Raw genomic sequence first — 27,492 nt, forward strand, 5'->3', positions numbered from 1 at the left:
AACCCCAACATCCAGGGCAATGCTGAGAGGGGAAGCAGGTCACACTCATACCCTTCAAGTCCCTCCACATGTTTAACACCAAAATTCACATTTCACACTTAGAATCCAACTTCCTTAAAGACCTGGGCAGTCTTAAAAATGACATCTACTTTGTGAAGTATTGTATCAGATCAGACACATTCTTGCCAAAATGCCATTTATTGCAGTATACCTTTACACGGCATACAGATAACCAGATGTTGCATCTTCCGTTAGAACTCTTATTTCATTTGTACCACTTAAATAACACAGAATGTCATGTTTGTTTCACAAACTGTCAGTTTGGGCTACCAAAATAAACAAGTTTTTTCCTTTCCCCCTAGCAAGGTCATGAGGTACAACTGAAGTTTACCACTTTCTTTTCCTGTGCTTTACAAGAACCTTTTCATAGATAAACCTATCAAACAACATTTCTACATTCCTATACAAAGCAAAGAATTACAGCTGAAATTAACACCATGTGGTCATTGCATTAACCTATAAAAACTCATTCAGTTAAAAAAAAACCAAACATAATGGACTTTGCAGCTTTATTCAAAAACAGCCAGCTACACATATGCACAAGTTTTCTGTGTGCATAAAGAAGAGTTTGGAATCTAGAAGTGTTTTTTTCTTTCCTGGGTTTGCAGAGAAGGCACCAATTTTAGCTGCATAGGAGCTCAGGAGTGTTTCATACTTCATTTAAATTACACAGGTTTTTAAGTTCTACTGTTCATGTGCAACATTTGTACCAACTGTTGCAATATTCTCCAATATTCTCCAATCACTTCCTCTGGCTCAACAGTACAAATATTTACATCAGTTGTAAACACTCCTCTACCCACCCCATACCTTCTGCATTGAGTGATGAGGAACTGAACTTGCAAGAAACTAACCAAAGGCAGAGCAGAAGTAAGGCTTGTGCAGAACACCACACTTGTCTTCTCACTGGGTTTGAGATACTCTGGAGAACTCCAGACCCTCAGTGAGGCCTCTGTGCCTCACATCTGACAGCACATTGACCACCAACAGCTCCAGGACTTTCCTCAGGAGGTGCTTTTCAGCCCTTACTAGTCTGACATCCCTGGAGTTGCTTCTCTCCAAAGTGCAGGAACAGCTTCAGAAGAGCCATTCCAGAGTTGTGAGAATCAAGCACGCCAACTGTTGTATATATTTAAGGCCATGTACATTTAGCCTTCCTCAGGTTTGTTTGAGATGCTATGCTTCTCTACCCCTTAGCTGCGAAGTCATGATATGCTGCTTTCTACCTTCCACCCCTGTGTGCCAAGGTGTTCCGTGGCATCGACAGCAGATCGCGTTCCGAGACCACTGCTGTAAACGGTGCACAGAGAGGTAGGTGCTACAACGCGCCATCCGTCACCTGGTGACTACACAGTAGCCTGGAATAAGAGTATTTGCAGCATGACAGATGCGGCACCCAAGAGGGAATGTCTGAGATGAGACTGCTTAGAAAAATCTGTTCCTTACCTAAGCCTAGAAGGAGCAAGAGGGTGGTGGGACAATCCAATGTGATGGGCAAAATGACTCTCCGCTTAGTTTTGGGGTCTTTGGAGTGTGTTTTGTATCAGTGTATGCACCAACTGCTTAGGAGCTTGTTCTGAGCATGGGATAATGCTTCCAAAATATAAGTTACTTTAAGTCATGTGACAGTCATTTGCTTACCCTGCCCCTCACACCTCTTTTCTCTAGAAATCATATTCAGCTTGATGTTTCATAGGCATTAAGTGCTCCGAACACGGCAATTAGAAAGAGCTAGAGGATTGCAGCGTACCAAACATCTGCCCAGCGCAGACATTTGTTACACTTACGAGACATGTCTAGGAGTTAAATAGGAAGGATCACTGCTATACAGAATTTGAGCACTGATAATTGTTTATTCTTGCTAGCCCTTTCCCTAAATATCAAGAGGTTTATACATACAGTGCTCCCTTATCTTCTCCCCACCGCCTGCCCCAGCAGTCTTCAGGATAAACCAACTTGCAGTCCCACTTCTGTTTAAAAAAAAAATAAAGTTGTGCAAGAAAGCAGGGAATGTTCAATGAATCCAGATCTACTTTGTAGTTATAAAATTTCCAATGGCAAAGTGGTAAGGGCAAATAACCCAATGATCATATGGCTTAAGTTTAACGCAAAGCACACTAGGAGGTCCACGTGGAGGGAGAGAATAGTCCAAGAGAGATGGAATAAGAAGTGTCCTGAAGATCAGTGTTTATGCATAGAATTCTTCTTGTTTGTGTGGTTTTTGGTATCCTCCGTTAGACTGTTTTGGTTCATCCAGTGAATAGCTGCCTTCATCTTTTTTCTTCATTCTGTACAGCATAAATGCAACTAAAAACACGGCAAACACCAAGCCTACTAGTCCTCCAGCAATAACACCTGGAAGGGGAAAAAAAGCCACAAATTACTCTAGATGCCACACCACACAATGCTAGTATGATTGTAAGTTCCAGATTGTTCTTTCAAGTGCAGTTCCTGACTTCATGACTTCCAGAAACTAATTTGTCCTTTTGTGTGTCGTTGTCCCCCCACAAACCAGTCATCCTGCCATTACTAAGACCTTGGTCATGTACCACACCAGGTCACACTGCAAATCATGCAAGACACCATTATTCAACTCTAGTAATTTGACCCAGGCAGCATTAGAGTAGTTTCACTTGAATTTTTGAGAAAAGCAACTGAATAGGTTTCAATATAAAATTCCAGGTAACTAGCAGTGGCTGCTTTGCTCTTAGCAGATTAATATTTGCCCCTGTTAGGGTTTTGACAGCACAGAATCATGAATCAGGACCCTCATTTCAGAGCTGTACTACAAAAGGTTTGCTTTTGTGCTCGGAGATGTATTTGCAGAACTACAGCTTCTGCTGCCTGGAAGACTCCTACGAGAGTCTGCTTTTACCAGCTAGAAATCTAGAATATCAGGTACCTCCAAGAACTTCTTTTCTGTCCATAATTCCTGAGGCTCCTGCTGCTTTGGCATTCCTCTCAGAGTCATGTGGTACTTCTGAGTTCTGCGTGGGGACCAAATCCTCATCTTTAGTCAAGATGAAGTCTCCCTGTTAGAACATACAAAGCAGGTTATTCACGTTTCCCATGTCTCCTACTGGAGACTTTCCATAGCTGCTTTTTTTTTTCCATCTAAAACCCTCCACACCGATAAAACATATTAAGTCAATCATTTTTGACAAATTACCACCCTTTCCTGCAAAACCAACTTACCACCCACTATTAAAGCCATCTCCCTGGAAAGAATGTCAAAGCTATTAGTCCTCACCGGGTCTCCAGAGCCATCTTCAGAAACCTCCTCTTGTGTAGGAACAACATCCTTTGGAGCTGCTGTCGTGGGGTTGGCAGCGATATCTTCCTCATGATGAGTTGTAGAGTGGGGCTCAGGCACGTCTTTAGTGTCTGGCACATCAGAACTGGGGATTTTAGGTTCAAGCTCATGGACCGTGCCTGAGATTTCTGAAGGAGTTACATGAACCACTGAAGGGAAGTGAGTAGTGGGGCTTCTCACTGTTGTAACTGCATCATTTGTTGGCTTCTCATCAGGTAAGCCCATGACGGGCCCTTCGTCCTTCACAGCTACAACTGGCTCCTCTGTCACTACACTGCTAGTTGCAGAAGGAGAGGTTATTTCCTTTTCAGTTCGGCTCTCAATCCCAGGAAATGGCTGTTCGTTGAAATCCATTGGCATTGCCAGTAATGAGGAATTAGTCTGTTCTTCTGGGATTCTCCGGTTGAGAGCCTGGTCAGTCAGGGGACCTGCAAAACAAAACAAAATATTATCCTTGGCCAATTTAGAGAGCTGTTACAGGGTGCTGGCCTATAAAGGATGCCTAACCTGCATAGCCAATTTTTGTCATAACAGCAGTTCAGTTTGTAACTCCTTATATTCTTTTCAGTGGAATAAGGAAGGGGCAGACCAATGCACTACTCAGCAATGCTTTGACAGTCATCTGCTTCTCCCTGAGGCACAAGTGCTCATCTGTTTGCTGGCAAGTCGACGAGGGGAACGTCTGCTTCCAGTACGCTGGTTGCTCAGAATAGTTGTCTGACTCTTTTCTCAAAGATCTTTTATGTGATTCAGAGCAGTCACCCACTTACTCAATATCTTTAGTCATTGGCACATTTGGCAGTGATTTCAGGGTCTTATTCTTGCAGAACTTAATCTAAAATACAAGTATGTGGCTGGAAGGAAGCAGGATACCATGCTTTAGCTTTCAATAACTTGTTCTTGCCTCAGTAGCATCTCCTTAACTTCAGCACTAAACATCAAAGGTCTCTCTCTGCAGTTTAGTAATTATTCTGATTGACTTTTTCACCACCCTAAAACTCCTTTATTCAAATTCTAAAAAATTATGACTCATGGGAACTTGCACATCTGATGACAGGTAAAATTTGCACTTGATGCATGTTGGCAGGTTGGGGTTTACACACCCTCAAATGGTATCTCCTACCAGCTCATAAGAGAGGATGAAGGCCCTTCTTATGGTCTCTCTTCCCCACGAGTAAAGAATCACTCCAGTTTCATAACATTCTTCATGCAGTGTCTCATATTAGCAGTGACATGGAGTATACCTGCTTCTGGTCCCTTTCAAGTTTCCTACAACTCACTTTCTGCTAATTGTTAGTATCTGAAGCAATACAAGATGAATAGATTAGGTTCTTTCTCTGTTCCTAATTCTCATATTCTGAGGCAGGGCTGTGTATGATTCCTCCCTCCTCCTCTTTTAGCTTGGATGCTCATCAACTTGCCACATTCTGCAAGGATCAAGCACTAACAGTAGGAGTGCTAATAACTCACCTGCACCTGAACCTGAGAACCCATCGTCATCATCACCAGATGAATCAAGATCTTCAGGAGGAAGGTTCAAATTTGTAGTTTGCTTTAAAGACAAAGGGAAAAGCTGGGTTAGTGATGAGATTACTTGAAGTTATCATGTTGCTTGTGCAGAGTCCTCTAAAGGCTCCTGAAGGTTACGCAAACTTTATTTGTTTGGATTACATTTTCTCATCTTTCTTTATTCTATTCCACCTCCCCAAAAGAGTAGTTTTGGTTAGTCTGTTTGGTGTTGGAAAGGCCAGTCTTGCTGCCTCCCTTCTCTGCGCTGCTTCCAGGCTGCGCTTGCTTTGGGAAAGAAGCAAGCGAGGAAGCCATTCAGAGCTGCATCCTGGTAGCAACCACTGCTCAGTCCTCACACAACATTCTGCTTCAAGTTCTGACTTTCTGAGCCCTTCCAGCACCGATCATGTATCTGAAACCACAGCATCTAACCGGAAATAGAATGAGATACTCTTTTTATCAGTGTGGGCACTCAGACTAAGTCCTGAGATAGAAACCAGCCTTCCATGTAGGAGAACACAGCCCTGACCTTTCTCCATTTATGCTTCAAGGGGTGCACTAACCAGCACAGAAGTTCCGCTCCTGAAACAAGAGACCAAACCCCTGGTCTGCAGCACCTGTTTGTCATGACACACAATGCTCAAAGCTGTTTGGGATATCCCAAGAAAACAACACTAAATAAAGCAGAGTGATTACTTCAAGTATCTTGTTGACCTCTGCTGTACACACTTGCTGTTCCTGTTGGTACAACATGCTTGACTCTCAGCTCATGACCAGCCCCAGGTTTATTTCTGCAGGGCCACCATTACCTGACCTGTCATTTTCCCTTCTCAGATTGCAAACCAAATCCCTGTAAGTCACTTCTTTGGAATTTCGTCTTTCCCCATCCAACTACATTCTTCATTTTCCAGAATGCTGACTTCTATCCCATCCTCAAGATGCCCTCATCATCCCTTGCCAGCACTGCCCCATCTGCAAGTTTAGGAGATATTGCATTGCACTATCCAAGCTGATCATGGCTTTATCAGGAGTGTGAAATCTCATTTTATTATGTAATATATATATATATATTCTTGCCAGCTTTGCACCCAGGCCCACTTTTTACTCCTCTAGCTCGCATTAACAGTGTCACTTAAAAATAACACAAATCTTCACCATAGGACAAAATTACTGGCACTACTATTATCTGTCAAACAAAGCAATTGAGCTGTCTCATTGTCACTTTGTTACCTACATAGCTGTATTTATTTGCCCTATCTCCTTTTCATTCTTTTAAGGTACCTATGTTCATCCCATCTTCTCTTCCATCCTTAAAACCTTATCCATCACCACATTTCCACAGAACAACTGGTTTCCAAGGTGGTTAACTAGCCTATTAGATTTGACCTCCCTGAAAACAAAGACATATGCAAGCTGCCACCAGCCTAATCAGGCTCACCCCTTCTGGGTGACCATTGCAGTTAGATGATTGGGTTTTTTTTAATAACAAAAGAAGTAAGAACAACAACACCCCCCCCCCCCCCCATACAGACATTATGCTTTTTAGCACTTTCTCTACTAGAGAGAAAAGAGAGGAAAAAAAAAAACACACAAAACACTTTTCCTCCAGCTTCTGCAAGCATATTTCTAGAGTAACTTCTGAGAAGAAACTGGCTTTCAATTCTTTTAGCTGCATGTCATGAGGTAATTTGGATTTTTTGATTTGTCCCTGCTTGTTTGCACTGTGCTTTTGCACTCACCCATGGAAAGTAGGTCAGATATGTACTTCCTGTATATTTTCCTTCTTGAGTCGAAGGTCAGTGACTCACAAGCTGGTATCACTATACTTCAAATATTAAAGAGTATGAGCTGTTGGTGCAGAAAGAATATGGAAATAACTACCAGGCTTCCCTCACTCTGCTCCCTTGAGCTTCCTTTCCAGTGTGTTCAGAAGTCAAGTCAGACTGCAGAAATTGTACCATTTTGGTTGATGCGGGGTTAGGGGACCATTTTTCTCCCTCCTTTCTTGCACTGGCAGTTGCAAGCACAAGCCTTTGATCCCATTCAGAGCTTGGGTTTGAGTGCAAAAGGGGGACTCATTGCAAAAGAGGGTGCATTCTCCTCCCAGTGGGGAGACTCTACCTTGAAGCACTTAAAAAGCAATCTCTCCAACCTTTTATTGAAGAAAGGGCCTGCCAATATAGTTTAAGACCTGTCACCATACACTCATATCTAGGATCAGACTAACTTCCTTCAAACCTGAATCTTCAGGGGTAGCTCATGCAGGATTTCCAAGAACACCTGGACAGATGTGATGGTGTACAGACCTTAGCAACACCCCTGAAAGGATCACAGCCTGTCAGGAAGTGAAACAGCAACTCTTGATCTTGATTATGGAACCAGCACCCCTTCCCCTTGTGTTCACAGGTGAGGCTTGTTCACACCACACTTCCTTTCTTGGTATCTAGCACGTCCAACCAGCCTACCCTTCGATTTCCCCTGAGCTTTTAGCTTCTTCCCAGGCTGCTGCATGTTCTGCTTCTCCATAACCTTCACCATGTACTTGTTTGAATCCTAGTTTGATTCATTCTGTATCCAAGCAGGGATAGCTAGGTCCTCCTCAGAGGAAGAGAGTCCAGTGCAGCCCAGTCTAAACCAATGGAAACCCATGCTGTTCCACTGTGGAGTTGCCCAGCTGCATACAAACGTTAAGGCAGATTCCGATCGGTTCCTGAGGTTGGCTAGGGTATTTCAAGAGAACACAGAACATGATTCAGGACTCAGAAAGTTTTCCACAGCTTTATATAAAAGCTTTGTGAAGATGCCTTAGATGTGTCCTTCTACTTAGTTGTCCCCAAAGGATCTTGGCTCAGGCTGCTCCCGTGGGAGCTGCAGCATTTCACCAGGTAGTTTGAGGCCTGGGATTCGAGAGGAACTTTCTTTGCCCCCAGTACTCAAGGGACAGTGTAGAATTACACACAGTCAGAATATCCACAAAGTGATGTAACTTCATGACATGATCAAATTTTATGACACGCGAGCATTAAGGAACGTTTGCCCAATTTATGTAACTGCACAGTTATATACAGACTACACTTCCTGCTGCATGCACTCCAGCTTCAATAGGCATGAGAGGCAGTAAGTAACCTCCCCTATGGCACCACAAAAATACCACAAAAAGCACATACTGCAGAAAGGTCAAGCTGCTATAATGATCTGCTGCTGAAGGATTTCAGACACAGCAAGGTTAACATAAAACACTGACACAGGACAGCATCGGAAGGGCTTGAACTAATTCAGGTTTGCATCAGAAAGACAGACCGTGCTGTTCAGACAGCGAACACCTCATGGTCAAGGCTTTTCCATGACCTTTTATTGCAGCCGAGTTACACCAATGAGAAAGGTTTTGATTAGTCAAAAGGATTAGGGGCGCAGAACACAGACTGAATCACCAGGTTGTGCTATTGTATGAAAAGTGCACAAAATAAATTCCCTCTTAAAGCAAGATTGCTCCACCAACAACTTCACACTACTTCAGCTAAAAGTTTTTTATTGGACTGTTAGATATAATCAGCTAATGTGGACACGCTTTTAAAATTACTTCCATCATCATATTTTTCAGTCCACTGAGACTATTTGCGGACCATTCACATTGTAATTGATGCCAGAGAGGCTGGATGAACACGTTTAAGTTCAGACAGTTGATCTTTCGAAGGATCTCTGATGGTATCTCATGTATTCTAGCCAAAAGACTTTCAATTCTTATACTGTACCTAAAACATGTTGCTTTTTTACTGCTTAACAATATAGTATTCTTTTAGTTGTGCTTTTGGGTTTATTTATTTAATAAGTAGCTCAGACAAGTGATCAGAAATACTTGCCTAGTCCTTTTGATTTGGTGTCACTGAAATCAGTTGCATGTGAGGGGTAACATTTTTAAGAGCATTTTTCTGATATGCAGTAACCAGTGGAAGACTCCCCTCCCAAGTATCAAAGCAGCCTGTTTAGGGGAAACCCTAGGGAGATTTGAGCCTCTGCTTTTGCTGAGCACTCTGTTGTTGCAGAAAAATAGTTATTCAGTTCAGCTGGGACAACCAGAAAGCTGCTTAGCAGCACCTTCAATTAATCAAGAATGGGCCCGGCTTTCACAAATCATTAGCGATATTATAGGCTCCAGAAGTCTGACATACTCCAGTCTTTTTATTTTTATTTTTTTTTCATTTTTAAAACATAATTTCTAACTATTCTTTAGTCTTTGTGTTGGTTGCAGTCCCAATACATGAATCTTTCTGTGTTTATCCCTTCAGCTGCCAGAGCCCAGATCTGGAATACTCTCTCACGACAAAGGGGAGATTTGTAGTTTATTAGTTGATCTCACCGCACCCAAACTGGGAACCACATTTCTTTAATTTGCAGCCATGGTATATGTAAAAGGAAGCCGCTTTTTTTTCAAACTGTTCTTTGATGTAAGCAAAAACACTGGCTTTGCCACAAGCTGCTACAAGCCCTGAACTAGATTAAGGATGATTTGTATCCTGCTCTTATTAATCCCAGTTAGTGATCAGCCTACTACAGCAGTGTCAAAAACACTTGAAATCATCCATTATCTCAATAATGCTGTTAGATTTCCATATTTGTTTCTCCTAATAAATCCTTCTTATTCAGATGCAAGTGAATGACCTGTAATGAGCTCTCCCACCTAAAGCACCTTCCTAAGCATCCTGCAAGATTCTTCCAACTTTATGGGAGACAAAACCAACAGTTTGCTCTTGTTTGAGAGAGACATAGAAGAACAAGACAAGCATTTGGTCTCTAGTTGGCTACCAAATAGAACACTGGAGCATCTAGAAAAGATGTTCACAAGGATTTGAACAGCTCTAAAATAAACTCAAACAGAAAAGTTTGTCTTTCACCTATTTCTATATCTTGAAAAGCAGAGCTAGACCCTCTCGCAGAAATGCTAGCTGAGGCAGAACAGCCTGAAGAGTTTCTGACCTCAAAATATTGGTATTAGTGTGTGGGAAGACAAAACCACCTGCTGAAAGAAATTTTATCTCTGTTAAACCTTGATATTCTGCAGTTAATAGCCCACATATAATTAAATCCAGTCCCAGATGTCCATGGTTTTCAGACAGCTTAAACATTTAAGGTAAAAAAACCCAACCCTAAAAGAAAACAGCATCCTCCTTCTGCAGGCACAAGGACTGCTAACATTAAGTTGACCATGTACACCTTCAATTTAACAGCCTGTCATAAATCCTGGAGTAGCTGAAACAGAACTGACGTTTTTATGCGGCAAGTCAGACGTGAAGCTTGCGTGCCATGTCTGCTACATCAGAAGTCAGTGGCAACGTGGCACCATCTCAGCTAATGGCTCTTCCAGTTGTTTCTCCTGTTATTCCACTGCTCAGGATAAACACCAGTGCTGCTTAGTGACCCTGCTGGTTAATGGAGTAGTTACCTTCCTACAACAGCCAAACACACAGACTAACAGTGCAGGCCAAAGAGCAGAAAGAAACCTACAAACCATCCCACAAACAGCTTGTGAACGGGGTAGCGTAGATTTAAGCCAATCTTTTATCCCTGACTAGTGTTCCAATCAAGACTGCACAAAGCATTACAACTATCTGCCCTCCCTATTTCAGATGGTGTCATTTTCCCCCTCCTTCAATGAGCTTTTGCTGTGTACTGACAGGCTTTAGCATCCCCACCTGTCCATCCATCCTTTTATGCCATCTGGATTAAGGCTGGTTAGTGGTTCACAGGATGCTCCTTCCAAAGGGACGTGGTCAGGCAGCTCTCAAGTGGAAAGTACTGGGTAATGCAAGGCAAGCACCATTGTAGCAGCAAGTTAATCTGGCTGCTTCTCTGTCAAATCATTATTAGTGTAAAGAAATCTGGAAAATCTTGATTGAGTTCTTACTAGCCTCCTGGTTTTGGCTGAGGACTTGAGAAGGGGAATATCTTTGAGGGAGAGGTCCTCACTGCAATAGCAGTTGGTTTTGTTTGAAGCATGAACCACTTGATCATCACACAGTAGGTACCTCTTGGCACTCAACTCTGGGGGCAGTGAAACACCGTCCAACACCTACTCAAAACAGAATGAGAGCTTTTAGGATCTATTCCACTGTGGGCAGAACAAAATAGACTAAACTCTGCTCACCATCCTCTACGCTTTGATTATGCTTATAAATATCTCAAGGGTGGGTGTCAAGAGGATGGACCAGACTCTTTTCCATGGTGCCCAATGACAGGATGAGGGGCAACGGGCACAAACTGAAGCACAGGATGTTCCATCTGAATATGAGGAGGAACTTCTTTGAGGTGCCAGAGCCCTGGAACAGTCTGCCCAGGGAGGCTGTAGAGTCTCCTTCTCTGGAGACATTCAAACCTGCCTGGACACATTCCTGTGTGATCTGCTCTGGTGAACCTGCTTTAGCAGGTGGGTTGGACCGGGTGACCTTCAGAGATCCCTTCCAACCTCAGCGATTCTGTGATCCTCCTTTTCTGCCAAATTTTGTGGCCACAGATGTAGAAGCATTCACTGATCCTTTGAAAAAGATGCAGTGTCCAAGAAGAACATCCAGCTCCTCCATAAGCACAGCAGCTATGGTCCCAATACTTCTAGAGGCTCACCTGATAAGTACCACGCCACTGCCCAATTAGCATTACATTTTCTCCTTACTGTGACAGGCCAGCTTGTTTAATTAACTAGGGTTGAAACACAGCAATCAACATGCCAAGAATGAAAATGAGCCAGCCTGTCACCATCAGGTTGGGTTTCACATTCTGCAGTGGGGCCCTTTAAACTACCACCTCCCACAAGAGCGTGTCACTTCATGCTGCCTGGACCATCCCCTGCATTGTTTTTCATCTCACAGTGAACCAGATCAGGAAACTGGTCTGGTTAAAAAAAAAAAAAAAAAAGGAGAAGGGAGAAAATATCAGTCAAAGAATTTTCCAGTAGGACCAGTTCCTCCATCCTGCTCAGTGCATGAACGCACAAGTGTTTGTACTGGCACAGGGCAGAGCGCGGCAGCCAGGGCTGCTGAAGTAATTCATACAGAATCACGGTCGGGGTTCCGGGGTGCTGACATTCAGTCACCTGCCCAGCAAAACCCTGTCACCGTCACGCATCCTGGAAAGGGGCATCACCACCCTCAGACCGCAGGCAACATGCAAACCAGAGGCTGACTCAAAGTGCTGCACAGGTTTATACAAAAAGCAGCAAGGAGAGGGGTTGTAGGGAGCGTTCTCTTCTGCAGAGCATTTGGAACAAACCTTATCCATTGTGAACAAAGTCTGACAACAGTGTTTTAAGTCCTCCCTGAGCTCCTAAACACAGCAGCAAAGGTTATATAAATGTCTTCATCAAAAAGGCAGTAGTTCTGCTTCTGTCTTGGGCTACCTGAACTTTGCAGGAGGCCCAGTGCAATTGCCGTTTAGTGCTGGACAAGGAGTGTATCACGTGTGTCCTTCAGCAGAGAGGGCTGAGCAAAGCCAGAGGGAGCTGGAGTCCAATAGGGCTACAGACTCCATAGACAGGGAAGCCCGTGGCCACGCAACATACACAGCATCAGCGGCAAACACACAAGCGCATCAGCGGCAAACACACAAGCGCATCAGCGGCAAACACACAAGCGCATCAGCGGCAAACACACAAGCGCATCAGCGGCAAACACACAAGCGCATCAGCGGCAAACACACAAGCGCATCAGCGGCAAACACACAAGCGCATCAGCGGCAAACACACAAGCCGTGTACACTGCTGGGAACGTACAGAGCACCACGTCAGCTCTGACGCACAAGAGCTGAGCTGCCTAATTCTCTCAGCCAGTTCCACCAGAAGTCTGGCCAGTCCTTCAGGAATACAGAGAAGCAAGTTAAGAGTCTGTGCTCCTGCTTTTTCACCTGGAAGATACATCAAACAAGTAAGTTACTACACATGGTTTTCACTCATGCCAACCTGCTCCTTCCAGCCTATCCATACAGCCCAGACCAGTGACTGAACCTCACTGACAAGTAAACACATCCACAGATGTGGCGCACAACAAGCACTCAACTCTGAATCAGTGGCAGATGAAAGTTGTCACAACATGGCCAAAAGCGGGATATCTTTTGTCTCCCACGTTCAAGGCAGCCTGGGTTTTGAAGATGAGGTCTAATGAGCCAGCTCTTTTCCCTGCAGCCAATCTCATGCGAAGCAGCCAGTTCAGTTTTATGCTGTTAACTGCTCTTCTTTAAAGAGCCTTCCCTGCAGCTCTTTAACATGCTTGATAGTTCAGGTATTCATTTCTTCAGATAGATCAAGAAAGCCATGGTCAATATATAGCCTCCAAGAGCTGTGCAAAGTAGGTAGGAACTAATTTCAATCCATTTCAGCTGGTTTAAGAGATGAGCAGTGAATTGCATAATCCCAGACTGGACAAACCTAATTTGTCTTAAAACCCTCTGACCTAAAGTCACCGGTACTTTTTACTTTCTAACATAGCAAAACCAGCTGAGAAGATTCAGTCTTACAGCAACAGCCAGTTCATCTGCTTGTTCAGAAGAGAACAGACGGGGAATTGTTTAGTTTCAGACAGAGCCAGTGATGGGCTGCCCGTCCCAGGAACCCTGACAAAATAAGGTCAGAACATCTTTATGAAACGGAAACCCATCTAGCAAAGGACTCCAGTAGCCCAAAACCCACTCGCCATGTACACTAGTAACTGCAACACATGATCCTCCTGATGGAAGAAGAAATTGAGAGTACAGGATCCAAGGTCCCTGCTGCCTCTTCCCCCCCACAGAGTAGCACAAGCACGTGCCCACTGGCTACCACGTATCCCAACCCGGTTAGTTCAACCCATGTAGGATGGCCGCAGTGCACACACAGCCCCTGCTGGGGATTTCAGGCAGGTGAAGTTGAGCAACTTGCCTCAGACAAGTAATCAACAGTTAAAACCACTTCCATGGAGACTGGACTTTGTCTTGGAGTGTTGCCCTCCACCACATATAAACACATTGACCTTACGTCCTCAACAGTGGTCCCAGCAAAACCAGTCACTATCCACGGCCAGTCATCTCAATCCATGCAGTGACCTCTGTTGCCATGAACAGATTTGCTTGCAGCTGGTGCAAATTCCTTTCTTTGTCCCTGCTCTTGCAACCCACTCACCCGGTCTTACAGGATCAGCACTGAGGACTGTCACTGGAGTGACACTCACTGCAGAACCACCAAGACTTCCTGGCAAGTGCAATAGCGGGCTTCGGTCCGCCCAGTTGCTCCTTGACAGCATGAATGGGTTGGAGAAGACAGTCTCCTCTCCCCATAAAGCTAAGAGTAGAATCATAGAATCATTTTGGTTGGAAGAGACCCTTAAGATCATTGAGTCCAACCATAACCTAACTCTAGCACTAAACCGTGTCCCCAAGAGCCTCATCTACAAATCACTTAAACACCTCCAGGGATGGTGACTCAACCACTTCCCTGGGCAACCTGGTCCAATGCCTGACAACCTCTTCCATGAAGAAAATTTTCCTAATATCCAATCTGAACCTTCCCTGGTGCAACTTCGGGCCATTTCCTCTCATCCTATCACTTGCTACTTCGGAGAAGAGACCAACCCCCTCCATGCTACAACCTCCTTTCAGGTAGCTGCAGACGGTGAGAAGGTCTCCCCTCAGCCTCCTTTTCTCCAGGTTAAACAGCCCCAGTTCCCTCAGCCGCTCACCATCAGACTTGTGCTCCAGACCCCTCACCAGCTTCATTGCCCTTCTTCGAACTCTCTCCAGCACCTCAATGTCTCTTCTGTAGTGAGAGGCCCAAACCTGAACACAGGACTCAAGGTGGGGTCTCACCACCACCAGGTAGAGTGGAACGATCACTGCCCTGGTCCTGCTGGCCACACTGTTCTTGACGCAAGCAGCAGAAACCACAGAGCTCCCAGTACAGCAGACCAGTTAGCACTGCAGCCCTGAGACTGATGAATATAGTCCCAGACTAGGTTCGAGGCAAGAGTTGCAAAGCAGTTAGTGTCTGCTTCTGTCCCATTTGAGACAGTCTCCTTCCCGTCCGTCTGTCAGCTCAAACCGGTCAGCACACAGCTGTAGGCCATGTGCCAGGATGCTGAGAGGCTCAGCCCTGCAGGCTCCTCCTGCTGAGGCCATTGCTGCGGAACAGAGCACAAGCCTGCAGCACACCCACATCAGGACACAAGAGGCAGTTCAAAGGCTTTGATCCAAAGGAGCCCAGCTTTATCTTTTAATCTTGAGCCATTCAGCTCAGGGAGACCCAGCTTAGAAATCAGAGATGTATCTACAGGAAAGCATGACTTGGTCTATGGCATCTCTAGTCTTCAAATGGGGCTGGTGGCACACTGTGAATCACCGATGTCTCTCAGCAGCACCAGGAAAACCTGTACGCACCTCTGGTTCTAGGTGAGCCTGTTTCCTGGAGATAAATGCCCTACAATGTAGCTGGTGGAGCTACTACCCATTTCAAATGAGCTCCATGGCAGCTTTTGTGTGATCAGCACACTACCACAAGCAACACTACAGCCGCACAAGTGCTCTGACCTGGGCAGATGTGCTCCCAGGAGTCAGAAGCAACCTCATCACCATAATGCACAGTACTCTGGAGGGGAAGAAGCTGTTTGGCTTCACCCAAGGAAGGGAAGCCAATGTGCAGCCAGGAGTATTTTCCTGCCTTCAGGAATTATTATCAGGCAAGACTGAGTGCAACAGCTTTCAGTATCCAGGCACATGGCTAGGAGAAGACCCAAGTTCTTATCTCAATCCTGGAAGTTTACCCTCTTCTCCTCCTTGAATTCTAGCAATTACCTGGTGCAAATATGCCAAGGAGCCAAGAGACAAAGCTGTAAGATCTTGAAGGATCACAGAAGCATTTTTACTCTATTTGTGATACATATATGTGTTTCTAATTTCAGCAAACTGCTTGCAGTGCTACGCTAGGTCAGTGAAATCCAAGTTTCAGATAAAAATCCCTAGTGTATCACCAAACTAATGGTTTACTGGCAGCAATTCTGGTTCCTAGCAGCTAGGAAGTTATTTAAGCCTCAGCAGAAAGGTGAACTCGCAAACCTGGATAATGGAACATCTCGGCTAAAGCAGGTTAGTTGGTAACCTGAATGAGACTACTGAAACCTACAGTTGTATAACAACAAGAAAAGCTGACAGTGTGTTCTGACTAGTTACATAAAGTTACAGCAAAACCAGCCTGAGACTCAACAATCCAAGACCAGGCCTTCTTGATTGTTTTTGTAAACTCCACATTTTCCCCAGAAGGAGGCACAATGAAGTCTCCAGTGCCTGTGAAATGCTGTTTTGCTAACAATCTGTATTTTCCATATGCACATCCCAGACATCTTAAACCTCTGAATGCCGGATGTCATTATAAATCTCTTACCCAGCTTCTTAGTTATGGCAGCACCAACAACCCTTTTCAGGCACACCCCGCATTGAAGAGCTGATGGATCAGGAAACTGGAAGCACCCAGAAAGAGCTGCCTGGCTTGAACAGACACCGTCCCAGTCTCCATCTCACACATGCGCACCAGATGGCAGGACCGGTCACACCCAACAACCTATCACTTGGTGCTGTTATTTGTCCGTCTGCTACAGAAGGCCTCAACTATTTGGAAGGGAGCTGCAGACACAAGTTAAACTAGGGCAGCAAAGTGAGCCAACTGTTGACATTCAGCAGATCCCTTCTGATTTGGGCACGCTCCCTACAGCCAAGCTCTAACCAGTGCTTGGAGACTCACACCAGCCAGGTGCTGCTCTGCTAAGAAAGAACTTTCGCGTCTCAATCAGCAGTTGCTGGACTCATGCAGACCGTGCAAGCAGCTGTAGATTATGGGTTTGATGCAATGCAGGGCAGTGTCAGACCTGCCAAGGTGCAGGAACCAACACACATGGCTAAGTGTACTTTTTTTGCATTTCCTTCTGTGCCTTACCATTTCCAGTTTCAAGTAAACCATCATGCGTGTGAAGAAATCAAGTCTCTCCCTACATTATGAGGTCTGTTTTATCCACAGGATCTTAAAGTGTTGACTAAGTCTAGATTGTTCATAATGCAGGAGTCATCCCTGCCAAACAGATGCAGTTACACCAGATTGACTAAGCCATGCACGAAACGACTGAAACATCTCCACCAGATGCAGGAGCCACATCTCAGGTCAGGAATACCCTGTTCCCCCATCTCAAGAGTCTTCTCAAAGAGGCACTTTTGGCATCACCCCCTTCATTCTTCACAGTCTTAGCAGCTCCTGAAGAAAAGCAGCATGTAAGTGTTTCAGGTACTGCTAGTTTCCTTGCAATAAGCAGCAGTAGGCCAGATGGCTGAACCACAACACGGTTCAGACTACATGAACACGCTTCGAGAAATACGCACGCTCATAACCACTGAAGCATACAGCAAGTGATCTACCCATATAAAATGGTGCAGAGATGAAGCTCTCAGTGCCTCTTTCTAGGACACTAATGGTTTCTGTTTTCAGGTTCATAAAAGCGTTGGTAATCCGACATGTAAAACAAAGTTCTGACAGCAGTGGCTTACTGTTGCCCTGTTTACAGTTAAATTATGCAACACCTCAGTGAGATTATGGAAGCTGGCTGGTGTACTTCCAAGCTGAGTCATGAGGGTGTTGAAGCATCATTTCAAAGCTGAAGCATCAAATGAAATCCTCCCATCAGAAACAATCATAAAAAAAAAAAACCCTGCTGCTGCAATTGCACTCTAGTCACCTATAGTTCTATTCATGTCAGAAATGAACATTAGGCATTTATTGACCAAACACCTAGCACATTAAACTAACTGAGTCACTGGGTTGCACTGTTTAGTACCACATCTATGCAGCAGAGCCCTGAACAAGGGACTGTTACAAAGGCAGGATAAATCAGAGAGCCTCCCTTTGATCCAAGCCGTTATCCAAGTCTCACTGTGAATGAATACTACCTTCAGCCACTTCATGTCCTCATTTTTGGGTACACAGCTTGTTCACCTGTCTTTCCCATGGCCTTGTTTCAGAACAGTCACCAAATCAGTTGAAGAGGTTATAGTTTAGGGGAGTGGAGTCTAGGTGCTCTCCTGCCTCATATGGGCAGCTGTTAGACTTAAATTGTGGTTTGGATATCCCTGCATTTTACATATCTATACTGTGAAGAGACAAGAGACATCACTAATGCCACTGCTGATGGACTGTCAGGCATGAAGACAAGTCAATAAAACAATACCAAAAACTACAAGGCAAGGTGAAGTGCTTTAGTACCAAGTTACTCCAACACATCCCTTAGTTCAGACAAGTTTCTAATGAGGAATACCATCAGAATAGCTAGATACGACATAACAACAGATCAAACTTGTAAGACACTGCTCAAACATCACTAAGATATTTCATATATGAATAAACTTCTGGGTCTACTCACTGACTACCAACTCTAGTCAGCACAATATATCTCTAAAGAAAGTAAAATGATGAAGGACCACCTTGTGGGCCAGTTCTAAAAGCACAGGCTGAATCACTGGCACACACCGGCACCACCACTACTACACGGAATGCTTTGCTGATCCAGGTTTCTAGTATTCACCTTGCAAGCCTCAGCTGATTGATTCCACGGGATTGCTGACAGAACGGTAGTTGCTCATCCTTCTGAAGCATCCGAAAAGGTTCGGTTTTCAATGAGAGTCGTGATCTCCCATTATGAACTTTCACTTTCTTTTACTGGATACTGCAGTTTTCGTAATATTCTGGGCCTGCTGCCAGAGACCCACCGGCTACGTCCATACTAGTAAATTAAACAACATCAGGGAATGTCCTCGGGCACTGGAACACAATCTATACGATCAAATTATTAGAATGATCTCTGGCACAGTTTCGAGCCTTGCCAACTGGTCTGCCCCCAAATAACGCCTGGGAAGGTTCCCCAGCAGGCAATCCAGTGGTGTGGGAGTGTTAAAGGACAGGTCAGAGAATAAGATTGCCTATGTTACTGGGACGCTACCATTTAAGTTGACTACAAGAGTAGCATCCAGCCTGTTTTACTCATTCGAATCAGTGTAAGGTGGTTTAGTGGATCCTTTTAACCCCTTCTGGCTGCATGCTGGAGAGATGGGGACCTACTGAGCATTTAGCACATTTCAGATCCTACAGGAAAACCTTCTAATTATTCCTAATCACATCTTCCAGCTCCTGGAGTAAGAAGCTCACTAGCATTTCACATCTCGGTGCTGCTACAGATGCAGACTGAGGAATTTTTTGCCAGTCAAACTCATTTCAGAGTGGAGCCGATGCTGCTGGAGGATTAAGGCAGCAGCTTTGCTGTTCGAGGCCGTGAGTCAGTCGATGTGAGCGCACGATAGCAGAGCACTCCTCCGCCACTGCCCAGACATGCCAGAGTCAGCCTCTTTTGTTGGGTGCTTTGTTCGCTGATGGGAAAGTAGTCACGATCTAGAAGATTCCTCCCGTTAGGACAGAAAGAGATTTAGCAGTCAAAGCCGTCTAGCTGCAGGCTGTTCAGCAAGTTTCGATGCAAGCTTCGCTACCGCTTTGCCACTGCACGTAGGTGCCACTTACACCCTGTTAGAGCCAGTGAGGTGGACTAATCCTATTTGACCATCAAATCTGCCAGTGCAAGCGTCTCTATTACAGTTTCATAAGCACAAAGCATAGCAGGAGAGTGAAAAATATCACATATAGCATTATTTTGGTTGGAAGAGACCCTCAAGATCATCGAGTCCAACCATTAACCTAACACTGTCACTAAACCATGTCGCTAAGAGCCTCATCTACACCTCTTTTAAACACACATATGTTAGTGTTTGTGCAAGATACGAATCCAAGCAAGCTCTGTGGTTCCTCTAGTTTGGGCTTTTACTCCTTTTACCCCTCAACTTCTTGACCAAACAAAGCTTGGGCTCTGTCCCTAAAGAAGATACCTACCAGCTGATCAATGGGATAACAGGTTCTCCTGCAGAGATGCTCTTACCTGAGACTCATGTTTCAGTAGATGCACAGGCTGCTCTGAGCTCCTGTGGTTGTGCAGAGCATGAGCATTGAATCTCCCAAATCACCATCCTGGGGTCAGGGCGTACAGCCTGCCAACCCTGCTGTGAGTTTGTCAACAAAGAGCACATGACAAGGACAGGTTTCTCTCTATATAAATATATATATATATACACCTGTATTTATATGTCTCCACTCTACTGGTCTCAAAGTACACAATAAGGCAGCAATGAGGTCCTGTTTTGAGACAGGAAAGAGCCAAGTAGTCTCTTCCTACAGCACTGGAGCTGCCTGTCTGATCCCCAAGGATCACGCAAAGGCTCTTTACCAACACAGCCACGGCAGTACCACTGCTACAACACGGAACATCACAAGAGCTCTCATCTGGAAATTGTTAGGTTAATCACTGCTTGCTCTCCAGATGGTAGACTGGCTTCACTCCCCCCTGCCCACCTCTGGCTCCGACACACGGTGTGCTCCTCTGGTAATCCCTAGATGCAAAAGGCTGGACGGGAGCTGCTGACTAGCTCTGGCCAGGATGGGTACTGCCACCAGCACCAGAAACTAAGAGCTTTGCTGGGTACAGCCCAGACAGCATTCAGCTTCCTCCCCTTACAAATGGAATGAAGTTCAAGTTTTCTTCCATTAAAGAAGCAATAGGCTCCTCATCACGTGTCACAGGCAGACAAAGAGCAATCCCCATTCTCCAGTGATGGCTAGTGCATGCTCAGACAATGGAGCTCAGGGCACTCGGATGAGTTGTTTGATGTGCTTTGCAGAGGTGGGTTGACAAAAGCATGTGCCTGGGACTGTCTGCAGCCAAAAATCAAGACTGTCAGCCCTTGTTCCTGTGACTGGCATACAAGACGTTGTTACTGCACCGGCAGTGCAGAAAAGTTAGAGGGTGTGGTATGACCAGAACACAGAGCCTCCATGAGGGGCAAGACACCCATGAGTATTTTAAGCTGGCTGGCAGGCAGTTCCCTGTCTTTTATCAGTGCCTTTCATTTAGTAAGGAGTCATTCTGCCATAGCAATCCTGAAAAATTTCTGTTATTAGAAAAGCCATGAACACTAAGAGGCAAAACGAGTGGACATTGAAGAAAACCATATTGCAAAAACAAGGGCAACGGGGAAAAACAGTTCTGCCAGAGAACACAACAGCAAGATGCTAAGTGAAGCAGCAAGAGTTCTTCAACTGATCAATACCTGAAGGAGTTGCAAACTAGAAGCCTAGCAGGGAAAGCCATGACTTACGGCACCTCCATGACTCAGTTGTAACTTCAGCTCCAGTGACTCAACGGGAAGTTCTGCTACCAACTCCATCCAAATCCCACTAACACACTGGTTCCCATCCAGCTAAGCAAGACTCACTGGTGTGACTGGTCTCAGCAGCGAGATACAAACATTACAGTCAAACATGGCAAGGAGCCCAAGCTAACAGACTCCGTTGGACCCATGCCGGTTCCACAAGACCCAGAACGTTGACTGCAGCCAAGCACTGCTTGAGAAACTGCGAGGTTGGGAAACCACCACATTAGCAGATGTTGCTCCACAAGAGTTGCTTGTAGGAGGTCCAAATGTTATCTCACCTTGAGGTAAGGCTTCACAGTGTGGTAACTTTTCCACTAGCATCTCCACAGTAGAAAGTGCACTGTCCCAGGTTTCTAGCCAGGCCAGATAAAGCTCATTTCTGCAGTACACCAAGCAGCCTAGCAGAGCAGCAGTTCAAAGGAAGTACACTAGTCAACTCTGACTTAGAGACCTGTTAACAAAATTGACACTCAGCACTTCTAAGGAGACACCACATGTTCTCTGCATTTTAAGAGTCTTGGCTCAGAACATAAATGAACCTGTAAGAAACACCAGCTATGCTGCCACTGTTGGTCAAAACAGCTTCCACTTCACAAGTTCACTGCCTGTATCAAAGTAGAGGGAATAACAAAGGTTCCTCACTTCTAATCTACAAATAAACAATGCCTTCAAATACTAAAATGCTCTGATGCCTCAACAGCTCACAATCCAGCTCCCCCTCCAAAAGTACATCCACTTATGTTTTTGCTCATATTGCTCACTTCAGAACGTTGACACAGGACCCAACTATACTCCTTACTCTCTTCTACAGTCTTCAGCAGAGCAAGACTATGGCATTATTTGGAGGCGCTGATCCAGTTGCGCTAGAACAGGACAGAGCTGTTGTTGGAGCTGGTGTTTCCCACTGCTTTGCTAGTTCTCTTGGCACAGAAACAGCACCTGTCCAGTCTGTTTGTTTATGGAGGGAGTTACCATAAAAGTTTCACAAATAAAAAGATGATCACTTTGAGCTAAATTGCTCTCAGATAAAGACACTAAAGGAAAGGTGTCTATGCTCCCCTTATAGGCAAAATGAGATCTAGTCAAAGCAGCCCCAACAAAGCAACTCACCTTGAAGTAGACGTGCAGGGGCTGGTCAGATAATTGCTCTTTCTTTGACTCCACTGATTACATCGCCATGACTATAATGAGAGCTTAGGCACCTAGCACACACATAGACACCTACATTTAGGTGTCTTAACATCAACTGAATGTTGTCCTGAGGGTCTAGTGCCATTTGAACTACCCTACGTCCCAGTGAGTCCATCAACCTCCAGCTGTCCTGGAGTGCTGTATAAATAGCTCTGAGTTGAAAGAGTAGGAGACATTTAAGACAAAAATACTAACGCTGCAATGCTGAAGCACTACAATTTTACCATTGGCAGCACCTCCTCAGGAAAGGGGTCCTATCTTCTCTCTCCCAAGAACATTCCTCCTCTCCATAGCAGACACAACTAAAATCCCAGCTCCCTAGATGCCAGATGACACAAACAAGAGTGGAATGTCCATCTCAAAGGCATTAGTATGGCTCTTGGACACAAGAGCCAGTTCAAACAAGGTTAGGCCAAAGTGCTGCTACACAGGCCACCTGGAGACATCTAAGCACCAGCAATGCAAAACTCATACTTAAAATGGACTGATTTTGCTACTAAAACGGCAGCCTACATTTCAGGTTAGTGCACTAGCTTAATTTTAGAATGCTTACAGGTTTCTTACACTTGCTGTAACTTGTCTCAGGTTGTTAGAGAGGATTGTTTGGTTTCCAGAAATTTCAGAGTGCTGCCATTAGAAACATTAGCTCTTCTAGCCACTTGAAACTGAGAGAAACCTGGCACACAGGACTACAAACTTGCACCAGAGCCCCTTTATGTGATACAAATCACAGCTTATTTGTCTCTGCTCTAATTAGAGTTGACCAGATACAACAGAGTCACCATTTTACTGGGAGGTAACCACCAGCAAGTGAGTGTTGAGATAGAAAAGTGCTGTTTATAGTGCTTGATAAATAATGTGACACTGCTCTGAAGGTACTGTAGAAGAAAGTGTTTCCTCCTTATCCACTGCGCACACGTTTAATAAGTAAGCTGGACTACCTAATTTCTTCTAATTAGTTTACATTCAGATAGGAATGACATCACCCTTGGAAAAAAGGTTCTGCCTGCTCTTCTAAGCTTGTGTTAACCACCAGTGTGCACCTACACCGAACGATACAGCCTGGATTGCCCACTGCCCCCCTGCAGCAGGCCATGCACCTTGGCTCACTTGGCTTCTTGACAGGGTTACACCCTGTAAAAGTTTCCATTTGAGAAAATAACTAGTTTAATCCATTAAGATGCATCAGCCTTCTTATTTCAAGGAAATCAATGTCTCCATCATAACAACAGGGCAATGACACTCATACAAGGTGTTTTGGGCAATGAAGTGTCACCTTGAAGAACAGGAACCTCCCCAACCATTTCTACAGGTAATAGTACTCAGAAAACAACTATCATTTGGCCACTTTCTTGTTCCTGCTTATTACTTCTACAATAATATGGATGAGTCAAGTCATGCAGCAATAGCCAAGAGTCAAGAGATGTGCCAGTGGCACCCTTTCCAATAATTCAGACACCAAGAACCCAACACAGCCATGCCTGTAGCACTGTGATCTGGCACATGCAAAGGACTGTGTAAGGTCACTCAGCTTTCTGTACCTAACTCCAGAGGTTTTCTGCCACTTGATGCAAAAGCGTAATTATTCCAGATGGGTGAGAAAGGCGGCTTAGTTCATGTCACTGACATTTCAACATGGGAAAAAGGCCACGTGATCACCAGAAGGGAAACAGCCTCAGCACTGAGTCACCATGAAGAACCCCAAGGGCTTCTGCTTCTCCATATGTTCACCCAGGACACCCCTCGATCTGAACTGTCATCCAGGCCTGCGTGTCTCTTACGCACAGGAAAACTCCAGAAAAGCATTTACTTCATGTCCTTACTGTTTCTAGTAAGGAATATTTATCATAGGGGAATTTTATCCAAATGCATTAGAGAGGCTGCAAATAAACTACAGTTTTTCCACTTTACTCAGTAGAAAGCTTATTCAGAAGCTCTGAGCAGAGCCCTCTCTCCATTATGCTCACATGTTTGTCATTTTTACCCATCTCATAACTACTCACTACCACATGGGCTAGAAGGGTACATGTCCAGATCTACAGGTAGAGTTCACAGGCAGAACGGCACAGCGAAACTGGAGGTACTTTGAGCAGCTTAGATCCTGCCACACACTTTGTTCTGCCACTCCTTACCACACTGCTGCTGCAATTCATCTCCAGGGAACTTTCAAATTGATTATTTCCTTTCAGAAATAGAAAAGCCCACCAGTTTTAACTTTCATGATCCTGCCTGCTCACACAAAGCCTCATGTTTCACTTTTTCCTTCTAACTCATCCAAAGGAGAAGACTCCATGAGCCACGCACACGGGAAGCAACGAGCTAGTGTCCTTCACCACAGGAGAAAGGGATGGCAACTTGAGCTTTGTGCCTCTCGAGAGGTGTCCCCAAGGACTCCAATCATGCCCAGAAGCCTGGGGACAGAGCCCAGGCCTCCAGCACAGATCCGGAGCACCAAGCAAAGCACTTTCACAAAGCTGCGGTGCCGGATCTCCGTGGAAAGGCCCTCCAGAGGCAGAGCCATCCTCTGTTCATGGATGACATCTGGCGGCAGCTGCTGCGCGGATGTGGAGCTTTCCGAGCCCTACCCAGCCGCTCTGCACCTCCCCGGAGAGCTGCTCCGAAACACCGGAGTTTGGAGAAAACGCAAGCCTCACTATCGCAGTGTTAGTAACTGTGTTCAGGAGGAGGGGAGCAGAGGACGACGGTGGGGAGGGAGAAAGCGGATGGCCCCGAAGCGCTGCCCAGCCGGCCCCGGAGGGCTGGAGGCAGCGCGGAGCCGGGATGGCCGCACGCCGGGCGCGGGAGGGAAGAGGGGATGGTTTCCCAGGGCTGCTGCCGAGCCCGGGCATCGGGGGAGCCGGAGGATTCGTACGCCGAGTCGACCACCTGGATTTTTGGTTTAGCGGGCAGAAATAAAAGGCATCCGGGCGTACCCTCTGCTGACCAAGCTCTCCGGGCACGAAGGTGATCGGGGAGCAGCCAACCCCGAGCTCCCTTCGAAGACCGGTTGTGCCAGGGGCACGGCGGGAGCACCCCCATTTCAGAAGTCACCCGTGACCACGGAACGCAGGGAAGGGCTCCCCGGCCATAGCTGAACCACAAAGAGCCACATGCGAGAGCTCGCCCAAACTCAAAGCTCGCCCCTTCCCACACCACGCCGGAGCGTGGACGTGAGCATGTCCCCCCGCCCCCCTGCCCCATTCCCGGGCGCACCGAGGGGCTCCCGCGCCCCGGCGGGGGTTTCCCGGGCAGCGCCGCCCGCCCCGCAGCGCAGCGGGGCGGAGCCGCCGGCAGGTCGGGAGCGGCCGCAGCGGGTCTGGTTTGAATTAGGGCTGCCGGGGCAGCCCGGGCTGGAGCCCGCCGCCAGCACAAAGAGCCCCCGAAGCCCTCCTGGCAGGGCCGGGCAGGGCACCGCTCCGCTGCGATAACCTGTCGGGCGGGGGGAGCCGGGCGGCTCACGGCGGCCCCCGGCGACCCCCCCCGAAGCGGCCCGGCCCAGCCCAGCCTGGTCCGGTCCCCGCCGCCCCACGTGCGCCGCCATCCCCCCCAGCTCGCCGCGGGCTCACCGGGACAGCAGCCTGGAAGCAAAGGGCCACCAGCCACACGGCCACCACGTTTCTCATCCTTCCTCCTCGCCGGGCCTCGAGAGCGCACAGTCTGTCCCTTCTTCCCGCGGTCCCCTCGGCCGCTCTTGCCCCGCTCCTCTTAGTGTTCTTTTAAGTAGCCGCGGGTTTTCTCCCTTTTCTATTTTCCTTTTTTCTTTTTTTTCCTTTTTTTTTTTTTTCCTTTTCGCCCCTTCGCAAGCCCCCGAACCAGCCTCCCAGCAGCGCTCTGCGACGGGAAGGAGTTGAACTCTGTCTTTTAATGAACCCACTGCAACAACCTTCACCTTACGGCCACCCCCCAGCCGGCTCCGCCTCCGTTCCCCTCCCCTCGGCTCCGCTCCCCGGCCCCAGCCCCGGCCCCGGCCCGCCCCGCCGCCCGCCCCCGCTTCCTGCCGCCGCGCTACCTGCGCCGGTCCGCTCCCCTCCCCGCCCGCCGCTTCCCTCCCATCGCATTCCCAGATTTCCTCTGCGGCGGCGGCGTTCTTCCCGCCGAGTTTCCTTCCTTCTCGCTAAAAATAATAATAATTATTATTATTAATAATAATAACAACGTTAAAAGCCCTCCCTTCCCCTTCCAGTGTGGGAAAATCACGGGGATGCGCTGCCGTCTCCCCTTCCCCCGGCGCCGCTCCGGACAGAGGGGAGGGAGCGCTCCCCGGGCGGCCCGTCTGCGCCGGGACTCCATGTCACACCCAGCGGGGGTTTCTCCCCCCAAATATACAGGTTGGGTAGGGGGGTGTCCTCCCTCCTGCCCGCGGATCCCCGGGGCTGGCCCCGCACCCTTCGTGCCTTCAGTTGCATCCGATTTTCTGCTCGGAACGGGTTTTTTGGCAGTGTAAAATGTTGCGAGACATTTGCGGCAAAAAGTGCTGCTTTAAAAGAAGCTCCTTTTTGCAAATTACCCTTCTTGGGTTAAAAGCAACTTTACCACTCCTCAGCACCGCTGCGGGTTGGTCTTCGCACATCTCACCTTAGACAACAAAAATGAAACAGTCCTGCAAAAAATATACCACGGGATGAATTTTTTTACCCTGCTTACAGGGTCAGGGCTGGAGTTCCTGTTCACTTCCAGTCAATTCAGTTGCCTTTTTTGTTTTCTTTCTCTTGTGTGGGTGCCAGCACATGTTGAAGTGTTGGCTATAAACAATGCAATTGAATGTGTGTGCAAACATTATTAAAAAAAAAAAAAAAAAAGCAGTTTTTAAGAATTAACCCAGCTGGGAGCTGCAGGAGCACACGTTGAGTACATGGCCGTGCAGATGAGGGATGTGGCCAAGACTGTGGGCATGGGGCTGTGCTGCCCCAGGACTGCTCATGGGGGGAATCCAAAAGAGAGCCATAACCAGTGAGCACTTCCTGGTGGCTCAGGAGGCTCTCGGTGGGTGTTGGCCCATCTCTGCCAGAGCCAGGATCCCTTCCCACAGCCGTGGCCTAAAGGCTTAAAAGACTTAATTGGATATTCAATGTGGCTAAAACTGTTGTGATTTTATCACGTGTCTTTAATTAGCTCTCTTT

At 46.4% G+C, this 27,492-nt stretch overlaps 1 protein-coding gene across 1 annotated transcript; it reads right to left on the minus strand.

The window, feature by feature from the left end:
• Positions 1-179: 179 nt before the first annotated feature.
• SDC1 (syndecan 1) lies at positions 180-26,257 on the minus strand. Its single transcript, XM_065835844.2, has 5 exons — positions 25,939-26,257; positions 4,844-4,925; positions 3,311-3,801; positions 2,963-3,092; positions 180-2,415 (listed from the first exon to the last, which is right to left on the minus strand). Exons 1-5 carry the CDS (start codon positions 25,993-25,995, stop codon positions 2,249-2,251), a joined length of 927 nt encoding a protein of 308 aa, XP_065691916.2. The 5' UTR covers positions 25,996-26,257; the 3' UTR covers positions 180-2,248.
• Positions 26,258-27,492: the final 1,235 nt, after the last annotated feature.

The sequence above is a fragment of the Patagioenas fasciata genome, chromosome 3 (genome assembly GCF_037038585.1).
Source record: "Patagioenas fasciata isolate bPatFas1 chromosome 3, bPatFas1.hap1, whole genome shotgun sequence".
NCBI lineage: Eukaryota > Metazoa > Chordata > Aves > Columbiformes > Columbidae > Patagioenas > Patagioenas fasciata.

Excerpts from the sequence above, each read along its gene's own strand:
- SDC1 (XM_065835844.2), bottom strand. The coding sequence starts at position 25,995 with ATGAGAAACGTGGTGGCCGTGTGGCTGGTGGCCCTTTGCTTCCAGGCT. Across the intron at positions 3,093-3,310 it reads AAGATGGCTCTGGAGACCCG|GGAGACTTCATCTTGACTAA; the intron begins GTGAGGACTAAT and ends ATGTTCTAACAG. Across the intron at positions 2,416-2,962 it reads CAGAAAAGAAGTTCTTGGAG|GTGTTATTGCTGGAGGACTA; the intron begins GTACCTGATATT and ends TTCCCCTTCCAG.